Consider the following 18,516-nt stretch of genomic DNA (forward strand, 5'->3'; position numbering starts at 1 on the left):
TCAGCCTGGTAGATTCAGTCCAGGCAGGTCCAGTCCCCTCCTCCCAGGCTGAATGAAGTGTCCCTGCATAAGCCCCAGGTTCCAAACAGGAAGCTCATGTACTAAGGACAGGCCCAGTCCCACTGCCTGGGTGCCTCCCAAACAGTTCAAGCTAATCAACTGTCTCACTTATCCAGAGGGCCTGATCCAGTTGGGAGTTCCTCAGCTATTGGTTCATAGTTCATGTGTTTCCATTAGTTTGGCTATTTATCCCTGTGCTTTTTCCAATCTTGGTCTCAAAAATTCTCACTCATACAATCCCTCTTCTTTCTCGCCAATTGGACTCCTGGAGCTCCACCTGGGGCCTGGCTGTGGCATCCACTTCCCTCAGTCATTGGATGAGATTTCTAGGACGACAGTTAGAGTGTTTGGCCATCCTATCACCAGAGTAAGTCAGTTCGGGCTGTCTCTCGACCATTGCCAGTAGTCTATTGTGGAGGTATCTTTGTGGATTTCTGTGGACCTCTCTAGCACTTTGCTTCTTCCTATTCTCATGTGGTCTTCCAATATTATGGTCTCTTATTCCTTGTTCTCCCTCTCTGTTCTTGATCCAGCTGGAATCTCCCACTCCCTTAAGCTCTCTTTCCCTCAAACCTTGCCCTTCATTACCCCCACTCACGTCCAGGTTGTTCATGTAGATCTCATCCATTTCCCTGTCATTTGGCGATCCCTGTGTCTTCTTAGGGTCCTCTTTACTAGGTAGCCTCCCTGGAGTTGTGATTAGCAGTCTAGTCATCTTTGTTTTATATCTAGTATCCTCCTATGAGTGAGTATATACCATGTTTGTCTTTCTGACTCTGGGTTACCTCACTAAGGATGATTTTTTTCTAGATCCACCCATTTGCCTGCAAACCTCATGATGTCATTGTATTTCTCTGTTGAGTAGTACTCCATTGTGTATATGTACCACATTTTATTTATCCATTCTTCAATGAAGGGCATCTAGGTTGTTTCCAGGCTCTGGCTATTACAAACAATGCTGATATGAACATACCTGAGCAAGTGCCCTTGTGGTATGATTGAGCATTCCTTGGGTATATGCCCAAGAGTGGTCTAGCTGGGTCTTGGGGGAGATTGATTCCCAATTTTCTAAGAAAGTGCCTTATTGATTTCCAAAGTGGCTATACAAGCTTGCATTCCCACCAGCAGTGAAGGAGAGTTCCCCTTGCTCCACATCCTCTCCAACATAGCTGTCTTTAGTGTTTTTGACCTTAGCCATTCTGACAATCGTAAGGTGGTATCTCAGAGTTGTTTTGATTTGCATTTCCCTGATGATTAGGGATGTTGAGCAATTCCTTAAATGTCTTTCAGCCGTTTGAGCTTCCTCTGTTGAGAATTCTCAGTTTAGTTCTATAGCCCATTTCTTAATTGGACTGTTGGGCATTTTGATGTCTAATTTCTTGAGTTCTTTATATATTCTGGATATCAGCCCTCTGTCAGATATGTGGTTGGTGAAAAACTTTTTCCATAAAGTAGGCTGTCACTTTGTCTTGTGACTGTGTCCTTTTGCTCTACAAAAGCTTCTCAGTTTCAAGAGGTCCCATTGATTGTTTCTCTCAGTGTCCGTGCTACTGGTGTTATATTTAGGAAGTGATCTCCTATGCCAATGCATTCAAGACTACTTCCTACTTTCTCTTCTGTCAGATTCAGAGTAACTGGATTTATGTTGAGGTCTTTGATGCACTTGGACTTAAGTTTTGTGCACGGTGACAGATATGGATCTATTTGCAGCCTTCTACATGTTGATGTCCAGTTATTCCAGCACAGAAAAGATGCTTTCTTTTTTTCCATTGTACACTTTTGGCTTCTTTGTCAAAAAATTATAAGTTCATAGGTGTGTGGGTTAATGTCAGGGTCTTCAATTCGATTCCATTGGTCCACATGGTTTTTATGCCAGTACCAAGCTGTTTTTATTACTGTAACTCTGTAGTAGAGCTTGAGGTCAGGGACTGTGATGCCTCCAGAGGTTATTTTATTGTACAGGATTCTTTTGGATATCCTGGGTTTTTGTTTTTCCATATGAAGTTGAGTATTATTCTTTCCAGGTCTGTGAAGAATTGTGTTGGTATTTTGATGGGGATTGCATTGAATCTGTAGATTGCTTTTGGTAAGATTACCATTTTTACTATGTTAATCCTCTCTATCCATGAGCATGGGAGATCTTTCCATTTTCTGACATCTTCAATTTCTTTTTTCAAGGACTTAAAGTTCTTGTCATATTGGTCCTTCACTTGCTTAGTTAGAGTTACCCCCAAGGTATTTTATATCATTTGTGGCTATTGTAAAGTGTGATGTATCTCTGACTTCCTTCTCAGCCTGTTTGTCAATTTTATATAGGAGGGCTACTGATTTTTTTTACTTGATCTTGTATCCTGCTATGTTGCTGAAGGTGTTTATAAGCTGTATCAGTTTCTTGGATGAATTTTTTGGGTCACTCATGTATACTATCATGTCATCGGCCAATAGGGAAAGCTTGACTTCTTCCTTTCCAATTTGTATCCCCTTAATCACCATATGTTGTCTTATTTCTCTGGCTAGAACTTCAAGTACTATATTGAATAAGTATGGGGACAGCGGACAGCCTTGCCTTGTCCTGATTTTAGTGGAATCGCTTTGAGTTTTTCTCCATTTACTTTGATATTGGCTGTTAGCTTTATTATGTTTAGGTATGTACCCTGTATTCCTGATCTCTCCAAGACCTTTATCATGAAGGGGTGTTAGATTTTGTCAAATGCCTTTTCTGCATCTAGTGAGATGATCATGTGGTTTTTTTCTTTCAGTTTGTTTATATGGTGTATTACATTGACAGACTTTCGTATGCTGAACCAACCTTGCATCCCTGGGATGAAGCCTACTTGATCATGGTGGATAATTGTTTTTTGTGTTCTTGGAGTCTACCAATATTTTATTGAGTATTTTTGCATCAATGTTCATGAGGGAGATTGGTCTGTAGTTCTCTTTCTTTGTTGCATCTTTATTTGGTTTAGGAATCAGGGTAATTGTAACCTCATAGAAGGAGTTTGGTATTGTTCCTTCTGTTTCTATTGTGTGGAACAATTTAAAGAGTATTGGTATTAACTCTTCTTTGAAGATCTGGTAGAATTCTGTGCTGAAACCATCTGGTCCTGGGCTTTTTTTGTTTGGGAGACTCTTAATGACTGATTCTATTTCCTTAGGGGTTATTGGACTATTTAAATAGTTTATTTGGTCTTGATTTAACTTAGGTATGTGATACCTCTCCAGAAAATTATCCATTTCTTTTAGATTTTCCAGTTTTGTGGAGTAGAGGTTTTTGAAGTATGACCTGATGATTCTCTGGATTTCCTCATTGTCTGTTGTCATGTCCCCCTTTTCAGTTCTGATTTTGTTAAGTTGGATGCTCTCTTTGTGTGTGTCTTTTGGTTAGTTTGGATAAGGGCTTGTTTATCTTGTTGATTTTCTCAAAGAACCAACTCTTTGTTTCATTAATTTTTTGTATTGTTTTGTTTCTATTTTATTGATTTCAGCTCTCAATTTGATAATTTCCCGGCGTCTATTCTTCCTGGGACACTTTGCTTCTTCTTGTTCTAGGGCTTTCAGGTGTGCTGTTAAGTCACTAGTTTGAGATTTCTCCAACTTCTTTCTGTGGGGATTTAGTGCTATGAATTTCCTTCTTAGAACTGCTTTCATAGTGTCCCATAAGTTTGGCTATGTGGTGTATTCATTTTCATTGATATCGAGGAAGTCTTTCATTTCTTATTTCTTCCTTAACCCATTGGTGATTCAGTTAAGCATTATTCAGTTTCCGTGAGATTGTAGGTTTTCTGTAGTTTTTGTTGTTTTGAAATCTAACTTTAAACCATGGTGGTCTGATAGAATGCAGGAGGTTATTCCAATTGTTTTGTATCTGCTGAGATTTGCTTTGTGGCCAAGTATGTGGTCGATTTTAGAGAAGGTCCCATGGGGTGCTGAGAAGAAGGTATATTCTTTTTTGTTAGGATGGAATGTTCTGTAGATATCGATTAAGTCCATTTGAATCATAACATCAGTTAAGTCCTTTATTTCTCTAATAAGTTTCGATTTGGGAGATCTGTCCAGTGGTGAAAGTGGGGTGTTGAGATCTCCCACTATTAATGTGTGTGGTTTTATATGTGGTTTAAGCTTTAGTAACATTTCTTTTATATATGTGGATGCCCTTGTGTTAGGAGCTTAAATGTTCAGAATTGAAACTTCATCTTGGTGGATCTTTCCTGTGATGAGTATGTAATGCCCTTCTTGATCTCTTTTATTTTAGTTTGAAGTCTATTTTGCTGGATATCAGGATGTTTACACCCGCTTGCTTCTTAAGACTAATTGGAAAGTCTTTTCCCAGCCTTTTATTTTTAGGTTGTGTATTTTTGAATTTGAGGTATGTTTCTTTTTTTTTTTTTTTTTTTTTTTTTTTTTTTTTTTTTTTTTTGTTTATTTGTGATATATATTTTTTATTTTACAATACCATTCAATTCTACATATCAGCCATGGGTTCCCCTATTCTCCCCCCTCCCACGCCCTCCCCTTACCCCCAGCCCACCCTCCATTCCCACCTCCTCCAGGACAAGTCCTCCCCCGAGGACTGTGATCAACTTGGTAGACTCAGTCCAGGGAGGTCCAGTCCCTTCCGCCCAGACTAAGCCAAGTGTCCCTGCATAAGTTCCTGGTTTCAAACAGCCAATTCATGCATTGAGCACAGGACTTGGTCCCACTGCCTAGTTGCCTCCCAAACTGATCAAGCCAGTCAACTGTCTCACCTATTCAGAGGGCCTGATCCAGCTGGGGGCCCCTCAGCCTTTGGTTCATAGTTCATGTGTTTCTATTCATTTGGCTATTTTTTTTTAATAATTGAGTAAAACTGAAATTTATTATAAGCCACAGTCGTCCTAGGGACCTCCATGCTATATATATATATATATATATAGCCTTTATGGTTCTATGGGTTGTGGTCTGATTGTTCATTTTATATCTAGAATCCACCAATGAGTGAGTACATACCATAACTGTCTTTCTGGGTTTGGGTTACCTCACTCAGGATGATTTTTTCTAGTTCCATCCATTTGCCTGCAAATTTCATGCTTTCATTGTTTTTCTCTGCTGAGTAGTACTCCATTGTGTATATGTACCACATTTTTTTCATCCATTCTTCCGTTGATGGGCATCTAGGCTGTTTCCAGGTTCTGGCTATTACAAATAGTGCTGCTATGAACATAGATGAGCATGTATCTTTATGGTATGTATCAGCATTCTTTGGGTATATGCCCAAGAGTGGTATGGCTGGGTCTTGAGGTAGTTCGATTCCTAATTTTCTGAGAAACCGCCATACTGATTTCCACAGTGGTTGTACAAGTTTACATTCCCACCAACAGTGGAGGAGTGTTCCCTTTGCTCCACATCCTCTCCAACATTGGTTGTCATTGGTGTTTTTGATCTTAGCCATTCTAACAGGTGTAAGGTGGTATCTCAGAGTCGTTTTGATTTGCATTTCTCTGATGATTAAGGATGTTGAGCATTTCTTTAAATGTCTTTCAGCCATTTGTAGTTCTTGTTTTGTGAATTCTCTGTTTAGCTCTTTAGCCCATTTTTTAATTGGACTGTTCAGTGCTCTGATGTCTAGTTTCTTGAGTTCTTTATATATTGTGGAGATCAATCCTCTGTCAGATGTGGGATTGGTGAAGATCTTTTCCCAATCTGTTGGCTGTCTTTTTGTCTTATTGACTGTGTCTTTTGCCCTGCAAAAGCTTCTCAGTTTTGAGAGGTCCCATTTATTAATGGTTGTGCTCAGGGTCTGTGCTGTCGGTGTTTTATTTAGGAAATGGTCTCCAGTGCCAATGCGTTCAAGAGTGCTTCCTATTTTCTTTTCTATTAAGTTTAGTGTATCTGGATTTATGTTTAGGTCTTTGATCCACTTGGACTTGAGTTTTGTGCATGGTGACAGATATGGATCTATTTGTAATCTTTTACATATTGACATCCAGTTATGCCAGCACCATTTGTTGAAGATACTTTCTTTGTTCCATTGTATAGTTTTGGCTCCTTTGTCAAAAACCAGGTGTTCATATGTGCATGGATTAATGTCAGGGTCTTCAATTCGATTCCATTGGTCCGTATGTCTGTTTTTATACCAGTACCAAGCTGTTTTTATTACTATGGCTCTATAGTAGAGTTTGAGGTCCGGGATGGTGATGCCTCCAAGGGTTGCTTTATCATATAGGATTCTTTTAGCTATCCTGGGTCTTTTGTTTTTCCATATAAAGTTGAGTATTTTTCTTTCCAAGTCTGTGAAGAATTGTGTTGGGATTTTGATGGGGATTGCATTGAATCTGTAGATTGCTTTTGGTAAGATTGCCATTTTTACTATGTTAATCCTACCTACCCATGAGCATGGGAGATCCTTCCATTTTCTGATATCTTCTTCAATTTCTTTCTTTAGAGATTTAAAGTTCTTATCAAAAAGGTCTTTCACTTGTTTAGTTAGTGTTATCCCAAGGTATTTTATATTATTTGTGGCTATTGTAAAGGGTGATGTTTCTCTGACTTCTTTCTCAGCCCTTTTATCATTTGTGTATAGGAGGGCTACTGATTTTTTTGAGTTGATCTTGTATCCTGCCACTTTACTGAAGGAGTTTATCAGCTGTAGAAGTTCCCTGGTAGAGTTTTTGGGGTCACTTATGTATACTATCATATCATCTGCAAATAGTGAAAGTTTGACTTCTTCCTTGCCAATTTGTATCCCTTTGATCTCCTTTTGTTGTCTTATTGCTCTAGCTAGAACTTCTAGTACTATATTGAATAAATATGGGGAGAGTGGACAGCCTTGTCTTGTTCCTGAATTTAGTGGTATCGCTTTGAGTTTCTCTCCATTTAATTTGATGTTTGCTGTTGGCTTGCTATAAATTGCTTTTATTATGTTTAGAAATGTTCCTTGTATTCCTATTCTTTCTAAGACCTTTATCATGAAGGGGTGTTGGATTTTGTCAAAGGCTTTTTCAGCATCTAGGGAGATGATCATGTGGTTTTTTTTCTTTCAGTTTGTTTATATGGTGTATTACATTGATTGATTTCCGTATGTTGAACCATCCTTGCATCCCTGGGATGAATCCTACTTGGTCGTGATGGATGATTGTTTTGATGTATTCTTGGATTCGGTTTGCCAATATTTTGTTGAGTATTTTTGCATCAATGTTCATGAGGGAGATTGGTCTGTAGTTCTCTTTCTTTGTTGCATCTTTGTGTGGTTTGGGTATCAGGGTAATTGTAGCCTCATAAAAAGAGTTTGGTAGTGTTCCTTCTGTTTCTATTGTGTGGAACACTTTGAAGAGGATTGGTATTAGTTCTACTTTGAAAGTCTGGTAGAATTCTGCACTGAAACCATCTGGTCCTGGGCTTTTTTTAGTTGGGAGACTTTTGATGACTGTTTCTATTTCTTTAGGGGTTATTGGTCTATTTAAATGGTTTATCTGGTCTTGATTTAATTTTGGTATTTGGTATTTATCCAGAAAATTGTCCATTTCTTCCTGGTTTTCCATTTTTGTGGAGTACAGGTTTTTGAAGTATGATCTGATGATTCTCTGGATTTCCTCATTGTCTGTTGTTATGTCTCCCTTTTCATTTCTGATTTTGTGAATTTGGGTGCTCTCTCTTTGCCTTTTGGTTAATTTGGCTAGTGGTTTGTCTATCTTGTTGATTTTTTCAAAGAACCAACTCTTTGTTTCATTGATTTTTTGTATTGTTCTCTTGTTTTCTATTTCGTTGATTTCAGCCCTCAATTTGATTATTTCCTGGCGTCTATTTCTCCTGGGTGAGTTTGTTTCTTTTTGTTCTAGAGCTTTCAGTTGTGCTGTTAATTCCTTGGTATGGGATTGCTCCATCTTCTTTATGTGTGCATTTAGAGCTATGAATTTTCCTCTTAGAACTGCTTTCATAGTGTCCCATAAGTTTGGGTATGTTGTACTTTCATTTTCATTGAATTCTAGGAACTCTTTAATTTCTGTCTTTATTTCTTCCTTGACCCATTGATGTTTCAGGTGGGCATTATTCAGTTTCCATGAGTTTGTGGGTTTTCTATAATTTTTGTTGTTATTGAGTTCTAATTTTAAGGCATGGTGGTCTGATAAGATACAGGAGGTTATTCCAATTTTTTTGTATCTGTTGAGATTTGTTTTGTGTCCAAGCATGTGGTCAATTTTTGAGAAGGTTCCATGGGGTGCTGAGAAGAAGGTATATTCTTTTGTGTTAGGATGGAATATTCTGTAGATATCTATTAGGTCCATTTGAGTCATAACATCTGTTAGGTCCTTTATTTCTTTGTTAAGTTTCAGTCTGGTAGATCTATCTTTTGGTGAGAGTGGTGTGTTAAAATCTCCCACTACTAATGTGTGGGGTTTGATGTGCGTTTTAAACTTTAGTAGTGTTTCTTTTATGAATGTGGGTGCTTTTGTATTTGGAGCATAAATGTTTAGAATCGAGACTTCATCTTGGTGGATTTTTCCCGTGATGAATATGTAATGTCCATCCTGGTCTCTTTTGATTGATTTTAGTTTGAAGTCTATTTTATTAGATATTAGGATAGCTACACCAGCTTGTTTCTTAGGTCCATTTGCTTGGAAAACCTTTTCCCAGCCCTTTACTCGGAGGTAGTGTCTGTCTTTGGAGTTAAGGTGTGTTTCTTGTATGCAGCATATGGATGGGTCCTGTTTTCTTATCCATTCTGTTAGCCTGTGTCTATTTATAGGTGAGTTGAGACCATTGATATTGATGGATATTAATGACCAGTGATTGTTAATTCCTGTTATTTTTTTGGTTGTGTTGTGTTGTCCTTCTGTGGTGTATGTTGGTGTAGGATTATCTATTGCTTGATTTTTCATGGATGTGTTTAGCTTCTTTGGGTTGAATTTTCCCTTCTAGTGCTTTCTGTAGGGCTGGGTTTGTGGACAGGTATTGATTAAATCTGGTTTTATCCTGGAATATTTTGTTTACTCCGCCTATGGTGATTGAGAGTTTTGCTGGGTATAATAGTCTGGGTTGGCATCCGTGGTCTCTTAGTGTCTGCATGAGGTTTGTCCATGATCTTCTAGCTTTCATAGTCTCTATTGAGTAGTCTGGTGTTATTCTGATGGGTTTGCCTTTATATGTTACTTGGTCCTTTTCCTTTGCAGCTCTTAATATTTTTTCTTTATTCTGTGTGTTTAGTGTTTTGATTATTATGTGGCGAGGGGACTTTTTTTTTGGATCCAGCCTATTCGGTGTTCTGTAAGCTTCTTGTATCTTCATAGGTATTTCTTTCTTTAGGTTAGGAAAGTTTTCTTCTATGATTTTGTTGAATATATTTTCTGTGCCTTTGAGTTGGTATTCTTCTCCTTCTTCTATCCCTATTATTCTTAGGTTTGGTCTTTTCATGGTGTCCCAAATTTCCTGGACGTTTTGTGTTAGGACTTTTTTGTCTTTATTGTTTTCTTTGACTGACGAATCTATTTTCTCTATCATGTCTTCAGCGTCAGAGATTCTCTGTTCCATTTCTTGCAATCGGTTGGTTATACTTGTTTCTGTAGTTCCTGTTCGTTTTGTCAGGGTTTCTATTTCCAGCATTCCCTCAGCATGTGTTTTCTTTATTGTCTCAAATTCATTTTTCAGATCTTGGAATGTTTCTTTCATCTGTTTAATTGCTTTTTCTTGGCTTGATTTGATTTCTTCCCATTTTTTGTTCGTTTTTTCTTCCATTTCTTTAAGGGAGTTTTTTATTTCCTCTTTAATGGAGTTTTTCATTTCCTCTTTAAGGGAAGTTTTTATTTCCTCTTTAAGGGAGTTTTTTATTTCCTCTTTAAGGGAGTTTTTTATTTCCTCTTTAAGGAACGTTTTTATTTCCTCTTTAAGGTAGTTTTTCAATTCCTCTTTAAGGAAAGTTTTTATTTCCTCATTGAGGGAATGTTTTATTTCTTCTTTAAGGGCCTCTATCATCTTCTTAATGTCATTTTTAGGGTTGATTTCTTCTGTTTCTTCTGTCATGGTATGTTTAGGTCTTGCAGGTGTAGAATCACTAGGTTCTGATGTTGCCATATAGGCCTTTATGTTGTTGCTTGTATTTTTGCACTGGCGTCTACTCATCTCTTCCTCTGTGAGGTGCAGGTGGTGTCTGTGTCTGAGAGTGCCTCTCTTGTTCTAATTTTTAGTCTTGGTTTAGTAGTGGTTCTTGGTTAAATTGGTGCTATTGGGCTATTTCTTCAGGGGCAGCTGATTTCGATCGGTGAATTATATACTTATGATTCTGGTGATCTGGTTTGGTGTCTGGGTAGCGCCTTCTTCTGTGTTCCCAGGTCACGTTTTGTTCATTTGTCAACTCCTCAGCTGATCTTGATTCCTCAGACTTTAAACTGTAGGCATCTGAATCCTCTCCCAGATGGGTTTCAGCTGAGCAGGGTAGTCTCACCAACACCTCCAAATTGTTGGGTTTCACAGGATCAGCAGCTGGGCCCTGGGTTGTTCTCAGACGGAGTGTTCAGATTCGTTCTGGTTCTGACCCACCGAGATAGCTTCTTCCCCAGATGTTGGGGTTAGGGGCGTCCCTGTTCCAAGCTGCGTCTGCTTGTCTCCGTCCCTGGGCCTGTTTACCTCTGCAGTCCGCCACCGGGCCTGTATGTCCCTGTCAGCTGCTGCTGGGCCTGTCTGCCTCTGGAGGCCGCCACCGGGCCTGAATGTCTCTGCAGGCTGCAGCCGGGACTGAATGTCCCTGTCGGCCGCTGCCGCCGGGCCCGTTTACCTCAGCGGGCTGCTGCTGGGCCCGTCTACCTCCACAGGCCGCCGCCACAGGCCTACCTGCGTCTGCTTGTCTCTGCCGCTGGGCCTGTCTACCCCTGTGGGCCGCCGCCGGGCCTGAATGTCCCTGTCGGCCGCTGCCGCCGGGTCCGTTTACCTCAGCAGGCTGCCGCTATAAAAAGACACAGACTAACAGAATGGATAAGAAAACAGGATCCATCCATCTGCTGCATACAAGAAACACATCTCGGGCTGGAAAGATGGCTCAGTGGTTAAGAGCACTGGTTGCTCTTTTAGAGGTCCTAAGTTCAATTCCCAGCAACCCGGTATGTTTCTTATATGCAGCAGAAAATAGGTCCTGCTTTCATATCCATTCTGTTAGCCTGTGTCTTTTTATAGGTGAATTAAGTCCATTGATATTAAGGGATATTAATGACCAGTGATTGTTCATTCCTATTATTTTTTTGGTGGTAGTTTGTGTGCACTTCTCTTCTTTGGGGTTTACTGCTGTGGTGTTATCTCTTGCCTGTGTTTTTGTGTGTGTATCTGACTTCTTTAGGTTAGAATTTTTCTTCTAGTGCTTTCTGTGGCTGGGTTTGTGGATAAGTATTGTTTAAATCTGGCTTTGTCTTGGAATGTCTTGTTCACTCCGTCTATGATGATTGAAAGTTTTGCTGGGTATATTAGTCTAGGCTGGCATCCATGGTCTCTTTGTGTCTGCATTACATCTGTCCAAGTCCTTCTGGCTTTCAAAGTCTCTATTGAGAAATTCGGTGTTATTCTGATGGGTTTGCCTTCATAAGTCACTTGGCCTTTTTCCTTTGCTGGTCTTAATATTCTTTCTTTATTCTGTACGTTTAGTTGTTTAATTATTATATGGTGAGGGGACTTTTTTGGGAGGTCTAGTCTGTTTGGTATTGTATAGGCTTCTTGTGTCTTCATTGGCACTTTCTTCTTTAAGTTGGGAAAGTTTTCTTCTATGATCTTGTTGAATATATTTTCTGTGCCTTTGAGTTGGTATTCTTCTCCTTCCTCTATCCCTGTTATTCTTAGATTTGCTCTTTTCATGGTGTCCCAAATTTCGTGGACATTTTGGGTCATGACTTTTTTGGCTTTGGTGTTTTCTTGACTGATGAATCTATTTCTTCTACCGTATCTTCAATACCAGAGATTCTCTCTTCCATCTCTTGTCTTCTGTTGGTTATACTTGCATCTGAAGTTCCTGTTCATTTACTCAGATTTTCTATTTCCAGCATTCCCTCTGTTTGTGTCTTCTTCATTTTTTCTATTTCCCTTTTCAGGTCTTGGACTTTCCCTCATCTGTTTCATTGCCTTTTCATGATTTTCTTTCAGGGATTTATTGTTTTCTTCTGCTTTATTTGTCCTTTCCTCTAGTTTTTTATAGCGTTCTTTCCATTTTTTGTTTGTCTTTCCTCAATTTCATTTTTGATTTCTTCTTTATAAGACTCTAACATCTTTGTGATGTTATTCATAAGGTTGCTTTCTTCTGCTTCTTCCATTTTGTGATGTTCAGGTCTAGCTGTTGGAGGAGGGCTAGGTTCTGGTGATGCTGTATTGCTCTTTATTTGTTGTATGTACTTCTGCCTTGATGTCTCCCCATCTACTGGTGGATTCGTTCTTGGTCTTATCAGTGCTCTTGGTCCAGACAGAGCTGACAGATTCAGGAAGCCTCTCTCTGGTCCAGATGGAAGCTCTGGGCCAAATGGGAGCTGGGGGGCTGGTCTCAGAATCTCAGGCAGTGGCTGGGGTCTCCAGCAGTTGGGTGTGGGGGCAAGGCATGGAGATTGCTGGGTCTGCTGGGGGGGGTCTTGGAGAAGGGGAACCTTCGGCAGGGGGGTCCCGCCGAATGGCCAGAACCTGCTGCCACATTGGGCAGGTCTTCCCCAGAATGGCTGGTGCCCAGGGATGGGACCTAGGGGCAGGCCTCCCAGGGTATGACCCCAGGCACTCACCTCTGGTCCAGATGGGGACTCCGGACAGGATGGGAGCTGGGGGCTGGTCTCTAAGTCTCAGGAAGTGGCTGGGGTCTCAGGCAGATGAGTGTGGGGCAAGGTATGGAGATTGCAGGGTCTGCCGGGGGTCTTCGAGAAGGGGAACCTTCCCAGTGGGGGTGGAGGGGCCTGCCCTATGGCCAGAACCTGGGCCCAAGTTGGGCAGGTCTTCCCCAAAATGGCTGGCGCCCAGGGATGGGACCTAGGAGCAGGCCTTTCTGAGTATGACCCCAGGCACTCACCTCTTGTCTAGATGGGATCTCCGGGCTAGATGGAAGCTGGGGGCTGGTCTCTAAGTCTCAGGAAGTGGCGGGGGTCTCTCGTCCAGATGGGAGTTCTGAGGCGGATTGGAGCTCTGGTCCAAATGGGGACTCCGGGCAGGATCACAAATATTTCTTGATTTGAGCTTTTGTAGATTTAATTATTCTCGTGTCTACAGGATCCTCTGTTTTTAATCTATTTCCATATGGCACTCAAGGCCTAGAATTCTTCTGAATTTTGAGGATTTTATTTCTATAATATATATAGTATACAACACACCAACTTTAAATAAGCTTTTGTATTGTTGGTCTTGTTTGATCCATTTGAGTTAATTAAATTATTTCTCCAAATCTGTGTCGTGTTCAATTTTTTAGCACTAGGTTTTCAGTGCATTCAGAGTGCCTAAATCTGAAGAAAGTTATGTGTTGTTAGTTATGTTCAGTTTTGGTTAACAGTATCACACATAATCACTAAGAGCCTTCCATAAAAATAAAGATTTTATTTTATATTCATTTATTTAGTTAGTTAGTTTTTTTTAGACATGGTTTCTCTGTGTAGCCTTAGTTGTCCTGGAACTTGCTCGTAGATGAGGCTAGCCTCAAACTCATAGAGATCCACATGCCTCTGCCTCTCAAGTGCTGGAATTAAATGCATACATCACCATTGCCCAGCCCATGAAGGTCTTTTTTTTTTTTTATCTATTGTAGTTGATCATATATTGCATCTCAAAGGTACCTTCTAAATCAACTTTTGATTGAACCATGGCATAATGCCACGGACTGACCCATCGGGGGTACCACGACTGTAGGGGAACCAGGGCGTGGGTAGTCAGGAAGGCAAGGATTTGGCAAATGACAGACAGACAACACACTCAGAAGTGGTTTGAATCTGTTGCAATTTTACTTCTGCAAATCAGTAGTTTATATACAAAAAACTATCAAGTCATACAAGGAACAGCAAGAGCTTGGCAATAATTCAATTACATCATCTTTAAAAAAACAGCAAGCACACAATTATTAATTGGCACTAGACATATCCCTTCACCTACAAGAACTTTATGACCTAAAGAGCAGTCTGTGTTTTTTAAACTTAGTATGGTCCCTAGACTTGTGTAAACTTCCTTGTGGTTGCAGCTGTGTCCTTCATCTTTATCTCAACCACTCTCTAGTTTAGTATTAGTTTTTACTTTTCTGGTTCTTATGACCCACTTAGCCAATTTGGATGCTGTAGATCCTCTCTAAGTCTTTCTTTAGTTCTTCCACCACATATCTCTTCTAATATAAAACCTTTTTGCCTGCTGGAATATGGACTCATACTTTTTCGCCTGTAAGGGGAAGGAGTTTTGCTGTAGTCCTTAAGTTTCCCATGCTGAACTTCTTCAACAGAGGGGCCCACCATCTGCCTCCTATGAAATAACGTCTTCTGCCATAAATCACTTTAGTTGGGATTCCTAAAGGATTCCTAGTGGGTGAGTGTTCATTCCCTAGAAGTGCCTGAATTATTATACTTTCTTTATCTAGCAGCTTGAGGCCTTAAAAAATAGCTCATTTTGTTGTATCGATTAAGATCCATGTCCAACTTCCCCTTTCCTCCATAGTTCACAACCCAAGCATTCATTAATTTTGGCCATGCTTCATAGATTAATTAGACTATTATCAGAAAAGCAGTTATACAGAACCCATAGCCCAGGGAGCTCATGATCTGTGAAGCACGTCTCTTTCAAGAAGGAGGCATAACACGGGCACTCTGCCACGGACTTCCAGGGAGCTTAATCCCATGGGACACGTATCTCCCGTCCGCTAATATTGACATAATTGTTCATGTCACATGGATGGCACTGGAGTTGGTGTGGCAGCATAATAATCTTTGACAAATGGAACATTTGTAAACATTGACTACTCTTGCTTCTGAAAACTTCTGCCATGTGAAGAAGGCTGAACTAACCTGATATAGACTGCGAAAAAAATTACTAGCCAATTCAAATGACAGACATGTTAATGAACCCCAGTTGAGCTGTTAAATGACTACATGTCCATGAGTTCCACAGCCAAGACCAGATAATATGCTCAGCTGATCATCCTACAAAAACTATGTGAGTCATAAACAAAACATGACTGTCTAGACATCAAATTATGGAATATTTATTATTAAAATAAAGAATATGTTTAATACAACATAACTAAATATATTTAATTCATATAATATACTGAATAGAATTCAAATAATATAAAACAGAAAAACAGAGGATATATTTTAGAGGTAGATGTTCCTCAGTTGTGAATAAATGGAAGGAGGCATCAACTCAGATGTTTCTTTTAGTTTATTATTGGTGTTTTAATTCTTTTTTTGCTTATTTGTTTGCCTGCTTTGGGGGAATTTTTTTCATGACATGGTTTCTCTGTGTATCCTGGGGTGTCCTGGAACTCACTTTGTAGACCAGGCTGGCCTCAAACTCAGCTATCCACCTGCCTCTGTCTGCCACGTGCTGGGATTAAAGGCGTGTGCCACCATCTGCTGGCTCGGTGTTTTTATTCTTTTGTTGAAGAATTTACTTATTTCTGTACAGGTGCGCTTTAAATCAAGTTCGGACAAATCCTGCCAGCATTTTGAAAAATAGCTGTTAGAAGAATATTGTATTGGCTTTGAAGAGAAGCTGGTGCCAGTGGTTTTTTGTACTGTGCTGCAAGGACTGCTTCTGGGAGCTGAGCAGAGAACATGGGTGAGTGGGAAAACCATGATATGAGAGTGGTGACCTATGATGATGTGCATGTTGACTTCACTTGGGAAGAGTGGACTTTGCTGGATCCTTCCCAGAAAAATCTCTACAAAGATGTGATGCTGGAAACCTACAGAAACCTCACTACTGTGGGATATGGTTGGGAAGAACATAATATTGAAGAACATTGTCAAAGTTCTAGAAGACATGAAAGGTGTGAAAGAAGTCAACCTGGAGAGAAACCTTCCATATATACTCAATGTGTTAAAGCCTTTGCATATGAGAGTCATCTTCAAAGGCATGAAAGAACACATACTGGAGGGAAACTCCATGAGTGTAATCAGTGTGGTAAAGCCTTTGGTTGTCGCAATCATCTTCAAATACATAAAAGAACACATACTGGAGAGAAACCCTATGAATGCACTCAATGTGGTAAAACCTTTGCACGACACAGTCAACTTCAAAGTCACAAAATAACACATACTGGAGAGAAACCCTATGAATGCAATCAATGTAGTAAAGCCTTTGCATATCACAGTCATTTTCAAAGGCATAAAAGAACGCATACTGGAGAGAAACCCTATGAATGCACTCAATGTGGTAAAGCCTTTGCACGACACAGTCAACTTCAAAGACACAAAAGAACACATGCTGGAGAGAAACCCTATGAATGCAATCAATGTAGTAAAGCCTTTGCATATCACAGTCATTTTCAAAGGCATACAAGAACACATACTGGAGAGAAACCCTATGTATGTAATCAATGTGGTAAAGCCTTTGCACAACATAGTTCTCTCAAAATTCATAAAATAAACCATACTGGAGAGAAACCCTATGAATGTATTGAATGTATTGAGTGTGGTAAAGCCTTTGCATATTACAGTCTTCTTCAAAGACATAAAAGAACACATACTGGAGAGAAACCCTATGTATGTAATCAATGTGGTAAAGCCTTTACATTTCATGGTGATCTTCAACTGCATAAAAGAACACATACTGGAGAGAAACCCTATGAATGTAATCAATGTGGTAAAGCCTTTGCAAGGCACAAAAGTCTTCAAATGCATAAAAGAACACACACTGGAGACAAACCCTATGAATGCACTCAATGTGGTAAAGCCTTTGCACAACACAGTTATCTCCAAAAACATAAAAGAACACATACTGGAGAGAAACCCTATGAATGCACTCAATGTGGTAAAGCCTTTGCATGGCACGGAAGTCTTCAAATGCATAAAAGAACACACAATAGAGACAAACCCTATGAATATGAATGCACTCAATGTGGTAAAGCCTTTGCACAACACAGTTATCTCCAAAAACATAAAAGAACACATTCTGAAGAGAAACCCTATGAATGCACTCAGTGTGGTAAAGCCTTTGCCAGGCACAAAAGTCTTCAAATGCATAAAAGAACACACACTGGAGACAAACCCTATGAATGCACTCAATGTGGTAAAGCCTTTGCACAACAGTGTAATCTTCAAAGACATAAAAGAACACATACTGGAGAGAAACCTTATGAATGCACTCAGTGTGCTAAAGCCTTTGCAGGACACAGTCATCTTCAAAGGCATAAAAGAACACATACATACTTGAGAGAAGGTCTATGAATGTAATCACTGTGCTAAAGCCTTTGCACGTCACAATGCTCTTCAAGTGCATAAAAGAACACTTACTGGAGAGGAAACCTATGAATGTAATCAGTGAAGTAAAGCTTTTTTTATGTCACAATAGTCACTGAAACCATGAAAGAACGCTTACTGCAGAGAAACCCTGTGTATGTAATCAATGTGATAAATCCTTTACATTTCATAGTACTCTTCAAATGCATAAAAGAACACACACTGGAGAGAAACTCTACATGAGCAACACTTTTTGTGTGTAATTGGTCTTTTAAAGCCTTGGAATATAACATTAGATTTTGAGGATCTGGAAAAACTCATGCTGAAAGGAATCTGAATATAAAGGATTTGGTAAGATCTTTAGCCAGCCCACTTACATTCAGTTACACAAGATGATTTATTCTGTAGAAAACAATCTGACAAGTGTCAACAACTGGTTCTAGCAATAAGATGTGCCTCTTTATTTTGTTTACACCTGCAAGCTCACATAGACACAAGTCCTATGAATTTAAATGACAAGGTAACCCTTTTTAGATTTCATAACTCCTCAGTTACATGAGATAATGAATCCAGATGTAAAATTTCATGGATGTGTATTAGTGCCCTTTCTGTTGCTGTGATAAAACCTCATATCTATATTTGCTTTAAAAAGTGTTCAGTTTGTCCCCTGGTTCCAGAGCGATGCAGAATCCCCATGAAAGTGGCATGTAAACAAGTGTCAGACACAGCAGCTAAAGTAGGAAGCTAAAAATTCACATCCTTAACCTGCAGCATGAAGCAGAAAGTGTAAATTGGAAATGGCGTGCAGATGTAAACTCTCAGCCCAACCTTCAGTGAAATATTTCTTCCAGCAGGGCAGCGTTTTCTAAATCTTCCCAAATGATACCACATACTGAGAATGATTTGTTTCTCTGTCTTCAAGCCTAAATGCTTACTTTCTGTTACATGATCCAATTCATGATGGGGAAAAATGCTGTAAGCCTTCAGACGCCTCAACATCTGTGTTACAGGAATTACAAGGGATAAACATTCATAAGTGAAAATTAATTCAAAGATTTGTTTTAATTTTAATAATGCAATGTTATTGTGTCTTTTTGTGGGT

General features: G+C 39.6%; 1 protein-coding gene across 1 annotated transcript in view; it reads left to right on the plus strand.

The window, feature by feature from the left end:
* LOC119089232 (zinc finger protein 431-like) overlaps positions 1-17,500 on the plus strand; it is an 84,475-nt gene extending 66,975 nt beyond the window's left edge. The window contains exon 2 of the mRNA XM_037211787.1: positions 15,640-17,500. Coding sequence (XP_037067682.1) covers positions 15,789-17,402 — 1,614 coding nt within the window. The 5' untranslated portion in view covers positions 15,640-15,788 and the 3' untranslated portion in view covers positions 17,403-17,500. The remainder of the gene's footprint in view (positions 1-15,639) is intronic.
* Positions 17,501-18,516: the final 1,016 nt, after the last annotated feature.

Source organism: Peromyscus leucopus, chromosome 17, assembly GCF_004664715.2.
Source record: "Peromyscus leucopus breed LL Stock chromosome 17, UCI_PerLeu_2.1, whole genome shotgun sequence".
NCBI lineage: Eukaryota > Metazoa > Chordata > Mammalia > Rodentia > Cricetidae > Peromyscus > Peromyscus leucopus.